At 44.9% G+C, this 18050-nt stretch overlaps 1 protein-coding gene across 1 annotated transcript in view; it reads right to left on the bottom strand.

Moving 5' to 3' along the window:
* DEPTOR (DEP domain containing MTOR interacting protein) overlaps nt 1–17585 on the bottom strand; it is a 77444-nt gene extending 59859 nt beyond the window's left edge. The window contains exons 1-2 of the mRNA XM_063327462.1: nt 17316–17585; nt 17038–17133 (exon numbers count right to left, since the gene is read on the bottom strand). Of these exons, the coding sequence (XP_063183532.1) occupies nt 17038–17123 (86 nt within the window). The 5' untranslated portion in view covers nt 17124–17133; nt 17316–17585. The remainder of the gene's footprint in view (nt 1–17037; nt 17134–17315) is intronic.
* Nucleotides 17586–18050: the final 465 nt, after the last annotated feature.

Genomic DNA, 18050 nt, shown 5'->3' with positions numbered 1-18050 from the left:
CTCACATTATAGCCTTTTTCAGTTCCCTTAAGTTGTCATGTTTGCTTAAGAATAACATTGCTTTGAGTGTAAAATATAAGCCAGTATGACCTTCACAGCTAGCTGGAGGCAGCAAATCAGTATATTCTTAATTAACTTTCTGATCATTTATATATGTTTTTCTTAAAGAGAAACCTGTAACACCCAATAAGGTTTCACTGCGAGTGCCAAATGAAAAAGAAGACATGAATCACCATCTACAGAGAAAAAAATGAAAAATGTCTCGGAAAGCTATTGATCGCCCCAAACTACACTGAATGAGTTCCAAATGCATCTATGCCAAATGGTAACAATGATTTTACTTAACAGTTCTGCAACATAATACTACTGTATTCATTTTTTAAGCACAGAAAGAATTGCTCTCTGACACAAATGTTTTAATGATAAAGAGCCATCCTATCTGCTTTAAATCTCTTTCTTTATCTAGGTCATACAAACACGTAACATGAAGAATTACGGTATATGAATTTAAAGGGATTACTCAATGGCGTGAAGTTACTCACTGCTTAAACGCTGGCAGGCTAGCAAAGAACTTTATCATTAAGGAAGATGTATTAATAAAAATACTAGTAAAAGCCTAATTCTACTTAAAGGATTTTATTTTTTGCAAAAATCTAGCCTGCGTGTGGTTTCTTTGTATGAGCTCAGCATTTTCCTCCATCTGATACATGATATGAACAGATACACAGCTGCTGCATAACCACTCTTTATGAATAGTTCCTTCTGTCAGGATGCTATCAAGGATCTTGTCTAGTTTGATTAGGCCTTGTTAAACGTTCACAAGTAGAGGAGCTTTGAAAAGATAAAGATTACAGAAGCATTATTCCTCTGCTCTTAAGATTAAATTGAAGTTTTCCTTTAAAATAATAAATAAGTCAATAAAGTGCCCAGAGAATTTCTGCTGCTCTACTGAACATCTTGCTCCCATTGCTGGGCCATGTGTTTGCCATTTCTCATTCTAAGCAAAATTCGCTCCACACATGCAGAAAGCTTGGTGAACAGGTATTTATGCTCTCTGACAAGAAATTCAACCTGTGACTTCTTACTGCTTTAATAGCTCAGAACATGCACCCTGACCCTTATTCACCAAGTAACGGCATGAGATTTACATACGATATCTGTCTCAGTTGAATGCTGGTAGACTTAGATTACAACAATATGGTTATGTTTACAGCATACTCCAAACTCTGGGTCAGGCCTGAACTTGAATCCAAAACACATGTTGCACAGGCAGTCAGGGAGAGGCTTTAGATGGGCAACAGGACAAGAGGAGGTTAGGGCCTGTGCCGTGCCTTTACACAGGCTCAGATATTCACCTAGCGTCAATGCAAATGGCCCAACACTGTGTGTTAATCCTAAATCCAATCCGTTTACTCAAGATGAGCCTTGACATCACCTGTCCTGAAGAAACGCAGGATCTGTAGGAGCCTGGGTACGATTGCTCCTCAGGTGGTGTCAATGACCACAGTTGGGCAGATGGACCACAGGCACTTCTTGTTGTAGCTACCAAGACACATGGAGGCGTGCTAAAGAGCATGCCAAGGTTTTGTCCATTACTCACCCTGGCTACAAAAGCACAATACAAACAGTGCCAATTAGGTCTTAATTTGAACGTAACTACAATGAGCTTTCTGAATGCTGGACTATACAAGATTTCAGTCCATAGGTAAGTTGGATGTGCATATAAGAACTGCTGAAACTGGAAAAAGGTTTGCGGCTGCTGAAGATATGAAATCATTGATCAAGTGGACAACACCTTTCTGTGTCTTTTTCCACAGGTGTATCATTTTCTGAGGAGGAATACTGATATTTTAGATAAAAAGATGTGCTGTGAACAGTCTTGAGCCAGCCAGAAAAATGTCACAATTTCCAGTCCACTGGAACTTTTCCTTAGCCACTATATGTTTAAATAAATTCTTCTCTCCATGTTTATTGTGCTTCTCCTAAACAGTTTACGCAATCCCTTTTTCTTCCTCCTTTGCCCCAGTAATGTGTTTCCCAAGAGTACCGTTGTTACTGGCCTCATATAAACTCAGATGTTCCATATTCATCAGAAAAGAAACCAACACAGAGTACAAACATATTTCATGCGAAATTATGTAGGATACACTGTTTCAGCTGGTATTGATTTATAGATTTAACCAAAAAAGTCACATGGAGTTCTTAATACATTAGTTTGGAGTAACTCTAGCCCCTCTGTAGCCAAACAAAGTCAATGCAAGCAATTATGTTTCAACCACCACTGTTTGATTCATTACAGTAGGCCCAAAATACAGCACTTGGAAAAAACACCACTTTATAGAAACCTAAAATGTTGGATTTCCCCCCATTTTTAAGCATTTTTAAAGGATCTAGGCCTTGCAGCATTGTGCTGAAGTACAATGGCATACAGAGAAAGCAATAAATCTCACTGCTTTGTGTGTGTTGAAAGAAATATTATTTTCAAAAAGGTGGGATAATGATTGGGCACACACCTGATTTAATCATGTCTTTGATTGCATCTGTAACGCCAAAAGAATATATCTCGTTACCTTCCAAATGGGTTATTGGATAAGACATACCCCTCCAAGGGAAGAAAGTTCCAGTATCTTCTTCCCTCAACACGGGACTGAAAATCCACTTTCCACAGGCAAAGTTGGAGCTAAAGGACTATGGAAAAACAGGAATTTATGCACATAAACAAACTCCCAAACTGGGCCCTTTGTGCACAGCGTGAGAGGATCTGAGAGCGCTCAATCTGTTTGCTGTATCGCCGGGCAGGCGGTGAGGAGGGAGAAGCAGGTGGCTTGCCCTGACATTGCTGTTCTTCTTGTGATGCCAACACGACATAGCCAGCAGGATTTCTGGCACTAATGTGATCTACTGGCCTTCCAGCATGCATTACTCTGTGCACTGCCACAATCTCTATTCTCATCCTTCAAGGACCGATACAAAACCGCTATGTCCTAAGTATGCGCACTTTGGTTTCTGTCTCACAAGTTCTTAAGAAATGGATCTACAGATAAACTCACAGATACCTTGAAAAGCTCTCTTGGTGGCAGGAAGAGTTGCAATGTTGGCATCTCATGAATCTCACATGATCCGGGCTAAAATCCTGGCCTGACTACAGACAGCGCAGTCAAGGAAATCAGGTTCTCACCTTCACATCTGCATAAAAATCTCAGTTGAAACAGAGAGATTTCAAAAGTCCTCAGACATTCGCTTGGAAATGGATGTACTTCTCATCCTTAAATTTGCTTGAAAAGCTGGACAATGTGAAAGGAGTGGTACTGTCAATCACTGCGTCTGTTGTACAAACTAACCCAGCCGATTTTGCACTGAAGTAGGTTAGGAAGTATTCTTACAAGCCCTCCCACCAATGCAACTGAGTGGATAATGATCTCTGGTTACCAGCCAGTAAAAAATGCTGATAACATCAGCCACCACAGCTTAAAGAGACATTACACTATGCCTTCATGAAATACAGAGGAATTCAGGTTGGAAGGGACCTCTGGAGGTCACCTGGTCCAACTTATACTGAAAGTTAGTCCAGTTAGTACAAGTTGCTCAGGGTCATGTCCAGGCAAGGTTTTATATATCTCCAAGCTTCTGTGGGCCCCTATTCCAATTTTTTTACTTCCCCTCACTATGAATAATTCTTTCCAAATATCTAATTAGAAATTCCCTTGCAAATTTTGCCTCCTGCCTATTGTCCTATCTCTGTGCACCTTGGAAAAGACTCTCTCTTCCTCTTTCCCTACACCTTCTCATTTAAGTAGTTGCAACCAGCAGCAAGGTCCCCCTGAGCCTCCTCTTCTCTGGGCTGAGCAGACCCTGCCCTCAGCATCTCCTTGTACATCATGTACTCCAGCCCAAAGCCACCCTGAGAACCAGCCCTCCTTGGGGGCTTCTTGTACGAAGACAGCTTTTTGCTGTCTATTTTAGATAATAGCATAATTTTGCATAAGTTAAGGTTAAATAAATAAATTAAGCTTATTAAAATAAGCTTTTAACAAACCTCGCTTTATTTCTTTTGTTCAGTGTGCTTTTAAGAACCTACTTTCATCGCCTCATCTAATTAGACAAGCAACAATATGATACAAATGGCTCCTATTATAGACTCATTTTTCTTGTCACAGATATCTACTTATTAATTTGAACTCATCTATTTCTACCATTTCCCAAAAGACTTGAAAGGTCTGAGTTTGTCCAAATGCTATTAGTTTTGAAAATACTTTAATTGTCCAAGACAAGTCTTTAAGCTTCTAGCCCCAAATAATTCTCAAAATGGTATTTGCACAATCTCTTTTGGGATCTGCACATGATAATGCTGCTATGAGCTTCTTCACATCACAAACTCCCTCTCTTTGCACTGACTGAGCAGCAAAATAGCCATTTAAGCTAGGAGTTACTCTTTCTACATCTTAGTAAAAATAAATTAATTTCAGCTAGAGGAAAGTATAAGTTAATTACATCCTGAGCATCAGGAAACAATTAACAGCTTTCTGTTATATCGCCCTGATTTCTAAGCTATACAATTATATGCTACTGCAGAAAAGGATGTGAAGGATGTGTAATTATCAAGAGAAGGATCTTTTCTGCAAAAAATGAAAGGAAATTGTTCCCCCACTGACAATCAGCACTATCAATAATGCTTAGCTAATATCTTTTCAGAAGTCATTTCCATTATTTGCAATCCTAACTTTGAGTGACATGTTGGCCATGTGCTGTCAGGTTCTCCTCTGAAAGAAGATGATTGTAAGTAAGTGCTGGACTCTGGACTCTGATTCCTCAGACAACCACTCGCAACTTCATCTTCCTGTGAATATCCTGCAATACTCATTGAAATTAAAAATCATTGGTTTTAGGAACTATATTGTAATTATGCCTTGTGTTTGGTTTGTCTCTTAAATCAGAGGTGGGAACAAAACACAAAGGAATACAGGGGCTTGCTTTAAGCAGTCCCAAGGCTTTGAAGACATGAGTAACAATATGGCGAGCAACGGATACAACATATGAACACTTCTTTTTAACTCCTGCCAATAAACTCATTTGGCCCAATATGCAGGAAAGTGGTGCAAACACAGAGCCAACGGGATGTACAACAGCTCAGCTGAACACTAATGGAAACATTACGGCAATATACCCATTTTGGCAGTGGCCCCTTAGAGTGAGAAGCAGCGAAACAAACCCACATAAAGCTCCACAACTCCAAGTCAATGGCCACTGTGCTAGATGGCTGCTGTGTTACTGAGGGTTGGAGAATCCTCCCAAACCAGGTAGATTATATAAGATCCATAAAGGATAAATATGACGGTGCTAGTGCTGCTTATCAGCAGAACTTTGGTCTCTCAAGATTCCTCAATGCACCTCCAAGACAGCTACACCTCTCCCCCAGAAACTTAAACTTCTGTTCCAAGTTCTCCTTCCCTATTATCTTACACCTCAAGGATTCTTCTATGCACTATCCTTGACAAATATCATCTTATCTAGCTGGAAAGCTCTTGGAAAGATAGTTTCCGCAGCTCTTGAGCTCAATAACATTGTCCATTGCCCTGATTCCTTCCACTGCCTCCTCCTTTTCTGTCACATCAAACATAGTACTGTAATGGTTATTTTCACCTTCAAGCTCCCATCTTTGTTATCACTGTCTCTCAGGTGGTGTTGGCTTTTGCTCTGACTGGCCATTGAGTTCCAATTTTGCCACTCAGTTTTAAATCTTCAGGTGAGCATCTTTGTGCTTGCTGCCTTAATCCACAGGAGTCACCCTCACCCAAACACACACAGAGCTGGATATAGTCCCCCAAATCCTGCCCAGCGTTGCTATGATCTCTATGAAAATCTTGACATCTGAAGAGGGGTTGAGCAGAGGAAGAATGGATGAAAGCGGGGAGAAGGGGCTCCTGGACTGGCACAGCTGTACTTTAACATCAGGGTTGGACTCTATGAGAAGCCAATCTTGCTGTGGGGTCCCCCAGTAAAAAGGGGAGTTTGTGGAGCTTGTCAGCCCCTGACCCCAGGCCAGCTGACCTTATCTCCTGCACTGTCATTGGCGCTAGTTTGACACAAGGGCAGGCTGGCTGAGCTCCCCAGACTGCTCACCACAGGATCGGACATGCACCAATGCAGATGCACCAGGCCAAGTCTGGTGCAGCCCTAGTCCAAGGGAGTTGGGTGGCCCTTCTGCAGCAGCAGCTAATCACATCGGCTCAACGCTGCTGTAAAACCCACAGCATGACCCACAGTCGCCTGGTTCTCCACAGAAACCAGAAAACTCTCCTCTGCCTGCAAATCCCTGTGACACAGCTGTGGTAGCCCATGTAATTGCCCACACAATTGCAAGGAAATGGAGAATTATGGCCTTGTTATGTGAAAACCAGCTTCTATATTTGCTCGGAATTAGCAAGCCCAATCAGGCATATTTTTTAATTATTTGTAAATGCATCTTTGAGATCTGAATGCATTTACTGGATTGAGGCACTGTTAAGAAGCAAACTACGAAGGCTGTAAAATCATAGGGTTGATAATTAAGGTAGGGGGTTGCATTCTGAAACAGCACTGTGATGTGCTGGTCATATAAATGACATAGTACAAATTTCAAAACACATGAAATGTCAGTATTTGTCTCTATTCCTGCACAATACCCTGACGAGAGTGCAGAAGCAAAGTTATAAACCTTGAAAGAGAAATAATATAGGCAAACTGCGAACACAGTTTCTGTTGCTGTCGAGTAGCAACATGTGCATTGGGCATTTAAACTCAACATGATTTTTATAGCCTGTCTTCTACCGGAGCCTGAAATTTTTTAATGGGAATCCAGCAAATGTTTGACCCACGTTGAGTTTAGGCAAATTAAGCACCCAGGGGGTGGTCAAGCAAACCCAGCAGTGGCTGCTGCCGCCGTTCCCACTCTCTGTCCTTGACCATGCGTTTCTGCCGGCTCTCTCACCCCAGTGCTGGCACCAGTCTGACCTCACGCTGAGCCTGTTTAGAAAGTTAAATTTATTTTATTTGGCTTCAGCTGCTTTAGTTCCCTGAACTTCTGATCCCAGACGAATGCCAGTGCACAGTGCAAGGGAAGTGATAAGAGCGGGGCAGTAGCAGCCTACAGTTAGATCCGCTGTATCAGAAAACCACAGTGACGTGGGGTAAACCAGCACCCATCTCTCCCCCTGTATTTCTTCAGAGAAAGCTTTTATGTGGTCATGCAGCAAATCGGTTTGTAAAACTGACCCAACTGAAATATCAGCCACCTAAAAGCCCTGCAGGTCACCATGCGGTGATGGTCCAGAGATGCTTAAGCCACTCCAAAGGAGGGGAAGCACAGAGGAGTGAACCAGGAGGAAGAAACACCTATGTCGGTGTGGGTACAAGCAAGAGAGGACCCCTGCTTGCAGTGGCAGTACTAGCATGAAGTTTTAGCCATCCAAACTATTAGCCCTCTCTGCTTCTCTAGCTCCAGGCACACCTGGATCCCTGCGTAGCTGTACCATGATGAAGAGTCAAGCTGAGGAACAGAGAAATATACGTAACAGAAGCAGACCTGCTGATGATCACTGCCTCAGGAGGTTCCTTTGGCTTCACAGGTTTCTTTAGAGCCTGAGTGAGCCTGTGGCACAGTCTGTGCGTTATCTTTTCCCTTTGTCCTTGCTTCCATGCAACTCAATGCTTTAGACTCTTCAAAAAATAAAGGAGCAAGACTGCACATTGCATTACATCCACTCCTGCTATATAGCACTCTGTGCTGTAGGTTTAAATATTTTATTTTTCTTTAACTCTGAGATCAGTTTTATTCTTTCTGCTGTGAGGAATAAAAGCATATGCACAATACAGTCGTTTCTGCTTAAGGGCACAGGAAAAATGTAGGATTCAAGGGAAAGGTCAAATCTCCAAACAGTTAAAAAAAAATAAAAAAATTAAAAGCCATTACTGTTTTTGATATTTATGAAATTGATTAAAAAGCCTTTCTCAGCTTTCCTTCTGCTAGCTAGTGGAGGCAAACTGCCTTTGTAAACCTGTATCTCCATTCTGTTATCATAGAGTCATAGAATCGTTTTGGTTGGAAGAGACCTTTAAGATCACCAAGTCCAACTGTTAACCTAGCGCTGCCAAATTATCACAAAACCATGTCCCTCAGCACCACATCTACACCTCTTTTAAATACCTCCAGGGACGGTGATTCAACCACTTCCCTGGGCAGCCTGTTCCAATGCTTAATAACCCTTTCCATGAAGAAATTTTTCCTAATATCCAATCTAAACCTCCCCTGGCCCAACTTGAGGCCATTTCATCTTGTCCTATCACTTTTTACCACACTACACCCTCCTTTCAGGTAGTTGTAGTCCTATCACTTTTTACCACACTACACCCTCCTTTCAGGTAGTTGTAGAGAGCGATAAGGTCTCCCCTCAGCCTCCTTTTCTCCAGGCTGAACAACCCCAGCTCTCTCAGACACTTCTCATAAGACTTGTTCTCCAAACCCCTCACCAGCTTCGTTGCCCTTCTCTGGACCCGCTCCAGCACCTCAATGTCTTTCTTGTAGTGAGGGGCCCAGAACTGAACACAATATTCGAGGTAGGGCCTCATCAGTGCTGAGTACAGGAGGATGATCACTTCCCTCGTCCTGCTGGCCATGCTATTCCTGACACAGGCCAGGACGCTGTTGGCCTTCTTGGCCACCTGGGCACACTGCTGTCTCATATTCAGACAGCAGTCGACCAACACCCCCAGGCCCTTTTCTGCTGGGCAGCTCTCCAGCCCCTCTTCCCCTGGCCTGTAGCGATGCATGGGGTTGTTGTGACCCAAGTGCAGGACCCAGCACTTGGCCTTGTTGAACCTCATACAATTGGCCTCAGCCCATCAATCCAGCCTGTCCAGATCCCTCTGTAGAGCCTTCTTACCCTCAAGCAGATCAACACTCCCACCCAACTTGGTGTCATCTGCAAACTTACTGAGGGTGCGCTCAATCCCCTTGTCCAGGTCATTGATACAGATATTTAACAGAACCAGCCCCAGAATTGAGCACCAGGGAAACACCACTTGTGAATGGCCACCACGTGGATTTAACTCCATTCACCACAACTCTTTGGGCCTCACCATCCAGCCAGTTTTTTGCCCAGAAAAGCGTACCAACAGTTTTAGTCGATCAGTGTAACTACGGTTGTAAGACTGTGCTCAAGTAGGTTTAAGCTGTATTTAACTCCAGGAGTTTATACATTAAAATAATTTAAAATATATGGTTTCTATGTTCTGTTCTTGCTTAAGAAGAAAAGAACCAACAACCCATGACTAACATGTGAAGCTCATCCTTCACTCAGTGAATGCCAGCGGTTTTGCTGAGACCTGAAGCTTTGCGGTTTCTGCCATTATTAACCTTTAGAGCCTCAATGCAGTTTTTCTTCAGGGACCAGGTACACAAACCAAACCTGCTTAGCTCTTGCTTCTTACCCAATCTTTCCTCCCCTTTGACAGTTCTTCATCAATTTAATCTCTTCCCACAAGAGCTTATTTTGAGGAGACGACTGTATTGAACCCTGGCCTTGAACACAGGAAAAAAAGTATCTTTCAGTTAACAGAAGTACTCACACAAGCCTGCTCTCCCAGGAAGAAAGAGGTAAAGGAGCTAGCACAGCCACAATACAAGGGTTATGATAATAAAAAGCAGAATAAGTGGCAAGAAAGGTAGAAGTGCCAAGAGCCTCAGGAGGGAATCTCTGCTCCTGAGAGCAGACCCTAAGCCAAGAACTACCACCCAAGCCAGCACTCAGTGCCTGGACACTTAGTGATGAGGATGAAGTCTATGTCAGGAACTTAGCTGGACTGCGGAGAGGTTACTGTTTGCTGGCTGTGACAATATCCTTCACTTTCTTAAGTTTTACATCACAGAAAGCACTGAAATTCTTAAAATTTTACACTTCAAAATGTACTGGAGTCTACAGATACAAGAAATACCTCAATTAAAGCGAGATGCACTGATTCCTTCCTAGTCCTTGTCCATTTATCCAATAGTGAAAGCTGGTTGGCCTCCCTCCTGGCTTCAGTCTATCTCTTACTCTACAGATGTGACTTTGGAGGGAGAAAAAACAGATCCTTTCCTGAACACAGTACCCAAAGCTCCCCATCCATTCCAGCACTCACAGCATCACCTCTGCATCTCCACACATGGGAGGTATTTTTCTCTGTGCTTTAGGGATGCCACTCCTGGGCTTGGTGCCTGATCTCTCAAACCAGAGATCCCAATCCCGACAGAGTCTCACTTCGGTTCCCCAAGATCTGTGGCTTCACGCAGACCCTCTCTCGCTGGCCAGAGCCCGCTACTGCTGCAAGAAACCGCCACCAACTGCAGCCAAGGTTTCCTTTGCAAACGCTTTATTCTTCTTCTGAGCATACAGTGCCTACCCCTGCCGGGACTTGATAAATAGCTCAAATTCCTAGGCGCTATAGCTAGTAAATAGTAAATAATGACAAGTGACTTGAGGACTTCTCTGCCACAGTGCGAGCCTATGGCCACTGCCCCTCCAGGAGCAGGGATTGTGTAATGACTGCAAAGCTAGATTGCCTTTGGCACATTAATTCTGCCTTCCCTGCAGGAGCATCAATATCAGAACAGTTTCCTTTACCTGTTCATGGGAAGTTCCTCTAATGAAAAATAAATAAAAAATATTCTTGCATGTGCTACCCACATCCAGGATCTCTTGCTTGCCTGCTGATTTCTGCTAACCTGAGACAGAAGTTAATGATTCACTTCATCTGGAATGGAATACATAAAATATACAGCACAAACCACTCATGCAACATCCGCCTTCTTGTGTAAATAGTGAAAGAGTGATTGCTATTTGCACATGCGTTGTTAACTACTTGATCTCTGAGTTGTGCTTGAGGAAAGCTGCTGATGGGAACGACTGCATTATTAAAAGGCATAGCTTCAAGGAAAGAACTAAGCAAACAAAAACCCTACATCTTGATTTCTAGAAATGTTGAATAGCCACAAACTTTGCTGAAGGACATGAGAAATTGAAATTCCTGGCCCAGGAATCATATATATATATGTATGTATCATGTATATATATATACAAATACATATACCATATATTATATGTCATATATCATATATACATGCATGTATGTATCTGCATGCATGCATGCTTATATATACATATGGCATTTGATGTCATTAAAATTAGTACAAATGGGCAAGACTGAAACATGTGAGAAGGTGCATCCGGTCTCAAAGATTCTAGAAAAATGAACATATTAATCTGAGGAACACATGCTTTTTATAAAATTTAAATACTTTGTATTAAATAAAATATATAATTGAAAGTGTTGCGATAGGGTAGAGTTAGCAGGAAAGTTCTTGATTTCAGAGCACTTAATTTTGCAGCTTTACCAACCTTCACATTCAAACCTTTTCTTTCAGTGTATTTATTACTCTGGTGGAACTTCACAGAAAAGATTGCCAATTTTTTGGTTTCTTGATTTTAGAAAATGAATTAATGAAAGTGAAATTATTTGGACAGAGAGTTCTGGAGCACTCTGTTCCACAGAGATCTGATGATATAATCTCCTGTGTCCTATCCGCCCCAATGAAGTCAGCAGACAAGCGCCTTCCCAAGTGAGACGACTGAAAACTATTTTTTCAAGGCTAGTTTTGAGCCCAATCAGTAGCTCTTGGCTAAGGAAAATGCAACCACTGCTGGAGAACTAAGAAAGTTGCAAAAACATGGTGTAGGGGGTGGAAAAGCACATCAGCCCTTTAGGTGGAAGTATAATATTAGATTGGCTTAGGCAGATCACAAAATCTCATCTAAAAATGGCATATGCACTTGTTTAATACCTGAAGATTGGTCAGGACCTGACTTGAGAGGAACTGACTTCTAGACAACAATATATCTTAAATCCTTAAGTTCCTTTTAGTGAATAATCTTACACAGTTGTAGTAGCGCATCACTAGGGTCTTAATATACTTTCAACCACAGAGATAGCATTTAATAAATTATATAACTATATGGTTAATATATTTCTATATTATAGCAATACATTAACGCAAAGGCTGTCTTGATTACATATCTCTAGAAACATTGTTATGTGTCCTGGGTTCTTTGCACCTTAGAATGCCAATGAACTTTTGAACCCTACCACTGTGAAAAAGGTTGACTATTTGTTGCTCAGAATAAGAAAAAAATTTCTAGACCTGTAGGTGCTATCATCCTTCAGAAGTTAATGACTCTGAAAGTTATGCATGTCAATATATTAAGAAGTTTTCTTAAAGTGATAATCTTCCTGAAGTGAGACCTTCAGAAGACCAGTGAAAACTGGTTTTGACTTTTCTCTTGCAGCTTCAAAATGTATAGCCGTTTACCACGTAAAACCTCCTTTGTAAAATGAAACTCATATACAAGCTCTGATAAAAAAGCAAACAAATTTCTGTTGAACTGTATCTTGCATTTTGTCTCTTCTGAAAGAAAGAAAAATCTCTAAGAAACATGCTTCATATTTCCCTAAGCAGAAAGAAAGAAGATGCTGAATTATAAGAACTAGTCTATCAAAATCACTGGCTCATCTAACAAGTTTCCTTGTTTTTATAATTTTCCTAATATTATGTAATAATCTAGGAAATATATAATATTTCCTAATATTATATAATAATTTTACTAATTATTTACTCAACTATTTAACAGAAATGGGAATTGGGAAAGGTGTTGCTTCGTGTAAAGGCTGATCGTAAAGAGGTATCCAAAAGTCTGAAGAGAAACTAAATGTCATTCAAGTTAGACCTGCTACAGAGAACCGCACCGTATATACAATAGCAATTTCTTATTTAAAAGGGAAAAAAAAATGAGCTCTTTAATATTGCTGTTTGGTCAACTGAAGCCTGAAGATACCTTGAATGACTAGGCACATTTTCTGCAAGAAATGAGGGACTCTTGGAAGATATACCAGATTTTGGTGACAATCTGGCATCAGGAAACAATTAGCAGACAAGAAAGATTTCAAGCACCTCTGACTTGTAAGACAGGCAGCCAGCAAGCATATCAAAACACGCCCATTCAGACTGCTTTTGGTTGCAAGATCAGCTCTAACTAAGTTAATGCTCAAACCCAGACAGAGATACTTTAATCCTTCTGCCAAACAGTGCTGAAATGGGCACAGCCTCTTGCCTTTGACCAGGAGAGAAATGAACTTGGAATCGCTCTGCTTCCAATAAAACTCTTATCATCAACTTCAGTAGTGCCGTTATACGTTCCCATTATTAGGCTTCCAATGATGACTATCCAAAGCAGTAAGGCTGTGATCCCTTCCTGCAGGGACACCATGTGAGACCAAGGAAGCTGAGGGACATTCGGTTCCCTGGGGCTGCCCCCAGGCAAGAGTTTGCAGGCAGGGACGTAGTGGGGTGGAGGCTTCGAAGGGCTCTCCCAGCCCCAAGGAAGCTGAAGGCCCCGTGATCCTCTCAAGTCCTGCTCATGGTTACTTCAGGGGAGAGGTCCATATGGGTCACTTGTAACCTGTGGAGCCTTTGAAGGGCACCTCCATTGCAGATAACCTCAAAAGACCGAGCTCACCACCAAACAGCTATAGGCTCTCTGGAACTGCAGCAGAACAGGGGGAAGAGCTGGGTTTTTGGGTGGTTGGAGCTGTCAGGCAGCCAGAGCCTTGGCAGTTTGTCCAGAGCTCGTGGTGCCTAAAGAGCCCACAGCTGGATTGTGCCCATCCCAGCTCTCACCTTGTTCTTCCTAGTCTTCTGCATGGCAGCAAGAACCTGCCAAAGGGCTGTCCTGAAGTACCATGCTGTTGAGATCTCCAGCTTTGTTTCATCAGGCTCTCAGCCTGATAATTTAAAGGCTCATCAAGAACTAAACTTCAGAAGTCCTCACTTTAAAAAAATATGTTTCTATTCACTAAAAGTAAGAGTTAGATATTTGCTTAGCCAGCTACCGGGTATAGAGGCAAAGGACACTACTGGATGTAAAAATTTACCATGTTAGCTAAAATATAGAACAAGTTCATGGTGGTTTTTTTCCATAAATCACCCCACTCATGGACCAGGATTTACATCATGGCCTCAGCTCCCACAAACTGCTCATGACCGAAGCTGGTAGGTGAAAGCCCCAAGCCAGCTTGTGCCAGCAGCGAGCTCCCCAGGTGCCAGCAGCCATGGCACACACCGGGGCAGAGGCTCCTGACCTCACAAAGGAGAAACACAGATCACAAGCAACCGAGGGACAGTGACAAGAAGGAAAAAACTCTTTGGCCTCCTCCTCCTCTCCCTCCCCTAGCCAGCGTGCATTTGCCTGGGGAGGGGAGGGGGCAGAGGGCTTCCATCCCCACCACCAGCACTGCCCCTGTGCAAAGCCAGGCTCACCAAGGCGCTGCTCAGGTGACTTCAGCCCTCACTGCATGAGGAGGTCCCTGCCAGAGAGGGACAGATGTGCACAAAACAGGCCACAGGAACGGGGGCCATGAGGCAACATGTGAGGCTGAAGCAAGACGGGCAAAAAGAACTTTGTAAAGAATTTAAATCAAGCAGCTCTCATAAGTATTTGAGTTTAGACACACGTGCTGTTTGGTCTAGTACAAGAGTGCTTTAAATACCTACATTTGGTTGGGTTTATGTAAGCAACACCATGTTTGCAGTTTCATTTTACACTTGTACTCCTAAGTTATGCATTCTTCTCGCAGTATGCAACACTTGCTCCTATGCACTTTCACCCAAATACACCCATAATCACCTGTCTGGCTGCATCACTCCCGCTGGGGGCTTATCTTGCATTTGTAAGCATCCCTAAGAATAGAGTACAGTATGTTTCCTTGAATGCATGCATGTGCTGGTTTTCTATCATCTGTTTGCCTGCCCAAAGGCTGCTGAGATAGCCTGCCTTTGATCCTGAAAACCCTCCACGTTTCCATTTAGCCCTAACAATTATACACTTATCTTGGAGAGGAAAAGGGAAACTTTAAATGCTGGGTTGGCTAAAACTTGTCTACCAGCCAGTTTTCTATCGCATATTTTGTGACTTTTATTGTCTGGAAAACTGAAGAAAACTAACCCTCTGCAGAGCATGCCCACAGAGAAACAGAACGCAATTTTGGGTGCAGTTTCACAAGACGGTTCCAGCTGACCCAACAGCTCACTGCTGCCAAAATGGGAGGTGTCGCTTCTTCTCCACTACCTCCTCTTCTTGCTCCTGGCTCCACATTCCCACCATCTATCTCCTGTGGGTTCTGGCAGTCAGCAGATCAGAAAACTAACCTACCCACCACTTCACCACATTGGATCTGCTCCAAAGAAGTACAAGAATTACATAAGCAGGCATGACAGAGAAGGAGGGACTACGCAGCCGGGAGCGGGGAGTAGGAAAAGGGTTGGAGGGGAGAGCGGATCCCCCCATTCAGCAGTAGCTAAACATGCAGGCTGAGTTGTCCTTGGACCACAGTCCAAGGAGATCTTGGCCACTTCCTACAGATTTGCAAGGGAATGTCCATAGGTAACTTCACGGGATGGGGAATAATGATTTTATATCTGTAGATCATCCTGCCCAAAAATAGCATCATGTTTCATTACCTTAATAAATAAGACAACAACGCTTATACTTGATTGTGACACTACTGAGCTGATTCTAGGAGCCAGACATGTTGAAGTTTCCTCAGTCTTCTCCTTAGGGAAAGATTGCAAAGCTTGTGTTTTTATGTTTAAGTATGACGCATATAGAAAAACTTCATGTGATCTTAATAGAAATTTTGCATTTGCCTTCAACCTTCATTTTCTAGTGACATAAATTAGGAACAGCAGGGTTCTTACCAGGTACCTGGACAAACAACTCAGCGCTAAGTCCACCATGCAGAGCCTGTGTGCTGGTACACCCTGTCACTTTAGGTTTCCCTTCAGGCTACTTTGAAGAGGAATCTCAAGCTTGCAGCAGACACTGGTGTGTACAGGAGCCAGACCACTACAGCAAAGTTTACTCCCCAAACACGGTATCACTAGTGTGCATCACAGGGTGACAATGGTCCTTACCATATGGATAGGACCAGTAACAATGTCAGTGTCTGTACGAGCAGCAATGATGGCACCTCCCAAATCAAGCAACGTTTCTATCATTTTGCAGTGTTTGTTTGGCATTTGAGCAAAAAGTTCCAAGAAAATTCAAACAAAAACTAGCGTGAGAATATTTCTACAGTCCCTTTCTAGTTACACATATAACACACAATAATAGGAATTTTCTTCCTGAATCACAAGATGTTCCAACAACAAGCCAAAAGCCTTAAAATTTCTTTTTTTCCTCTGTAGTGCATGGGTACAGATGGCACACTAAACACATCACAGAAATTAAAAATTAACTGAGTCAGGCATTTTTGTTAACGGTTTCTGTGCTGCACACAACTCCAGTCGCACAGCACTGTTAATTACTGCTGGTGCGGCCAGTAGGGATCCCCTTCCATCTGCTGGGACCAGCTGATGCAAAATAAAAACGAGTCCTTCGGAGAAGGAGCCCCCCCTGGAGTGTCACCGCCCGGCACGGCGGCGGGAGCCGGGGACTGCGCGGGAGCGGTTCCCCGCGCTCAGGGGTTGTTTGGGTGGGTTTTTTAATCTTTAAAGGTGCAAGTCTCCTTCTGCATCGGTTGATCCCTTCAGGGATCCTAGCAGCCTTGCCCCCCGGGCGCCTCCAATTCCACGCAGGGGAGCAAAGGTGCCCGGGCCAGAAGACCCCCGAGGCGGTGACTTACTTCCCCGGGCTCGCAGCGCCGGCTGCCACCTCCCCTCCTCCTCCTCTTCCTCCTCCTCCTCCTCCTCCTGCTCCGCGCTGCGGAAAGCGGGCCGGAGCCCGGGGACGCGCTGGAAGCCGGGCAGGTGCTCCGGTGCAAGGGAAAGCCCGAGGGGACAGACCCTCGCCCTCCGCCCCGCAGGGGACAGACCCTCGCCCTCCGCCCCGCAGGTCCCCCCTCCCGCCTTCAGGGGGGCTGCTGCTGTCCCCCGGGGACGTGTCCCCGGCAAAGAGGGGGGACGGCACCGCTTACCGGAGCTGCTCGCCGGTGAGCAGGACCTCGGCCATGTGCTCCAGCTCCGCCGCTTTCTGCTGCATGCTGCTCATGCCCTCCTCCATCGCCGCCGGCCTGCGGGCACAGCACCGCCGGGTGAGGGGGGACCGGAGGGGACCTGCCACCCCCACCCCCCCGTCCGCGCTGCCCCCGCTGGCAGCTCCTCCGAGCGCCTCCCGCCTGGCCCCGGCGGCTGCAGAGCTTGTCACCGGAGGTGTGGGGGACAGCGGCTGCCGTCCCCCGCCGCTTCAGCTCACCTGAGCGGGGCAGGTCACTTTTCCCCTCGGCAAGCTCGGATCCCCCCCACCCCCCGCGCCGCTTCCCGTGTTATTGTGTCACAGGCAGGCGGAGAAACACATGGCTGCAGCCGCCGCAGCCGCAGCCAGCCTCGCCGAGGCAGCAGCGTCCCCCCTCGGCTGTCACACGGCAGGGTCGGCGCTGCCTGGTCCCCGCGGGAAGGGGCCGGCTCCGGTTCCCCGCCGGCCCCGCCGCGGCGAGGGCAGCTCGGCCGCTCCGCCTGCCCCTGGGCGGGAGGGGGGCGGCGGGAAGGGGCCGCGCACGGAGGAGCGCAGCGCTCCCCTCCCGTGCAAAGTCCGCCCTTCAACGCGGGAGGAGAAGCGCGGCCGGGGTGCGGGGGTCGGCGCTGGGCTGCGGGGCTGGGGATGCCGCGGCCGCCCGCTCAGGTAGCGCGCGCTGCGCCTGGCACTTATCCTCAGAGATACGGGGGGGGAACACACAGAGAGGGAGCTATTCGTCCTGATTTTCACCCTCAAAAACTGCTGCTGCTTTCCCACCGTCCCGATTTCCGCTCACCTGCTCCCCAGGGGCTGTTTTCAGACGTTGGTCCCCTTCCCACCTCACCTCTTTGTCTCCAGGCGACAGCGGATGCAGAATTCCTGAAAGGGCAGAGGAGCGTTTCTCTCAGCATTTAGTCCTGGCAGTGGGAAGTAAAGTGCAAGGTCATGATCACTGTTTGTCAACGGTTTTGATGG

This window comes from Chroicocephalus ridibundus, chromosome 2 (genome assembly GCF_963924245.1).
Source record: "Chroicocephalus ridibundus chromosome 2, bChrRid1.1, whole genome shotgun sequence".
Lineage (NCBI taxonomy): Eukaryota > Metazoa > Chordata > Aves > Charadriiformes > Laridae > Chroicocephalus > Chroicocephalus ridibundus.
This window is presented reverse-complemented; position numbering and strand designations above follow the sequence as displayed.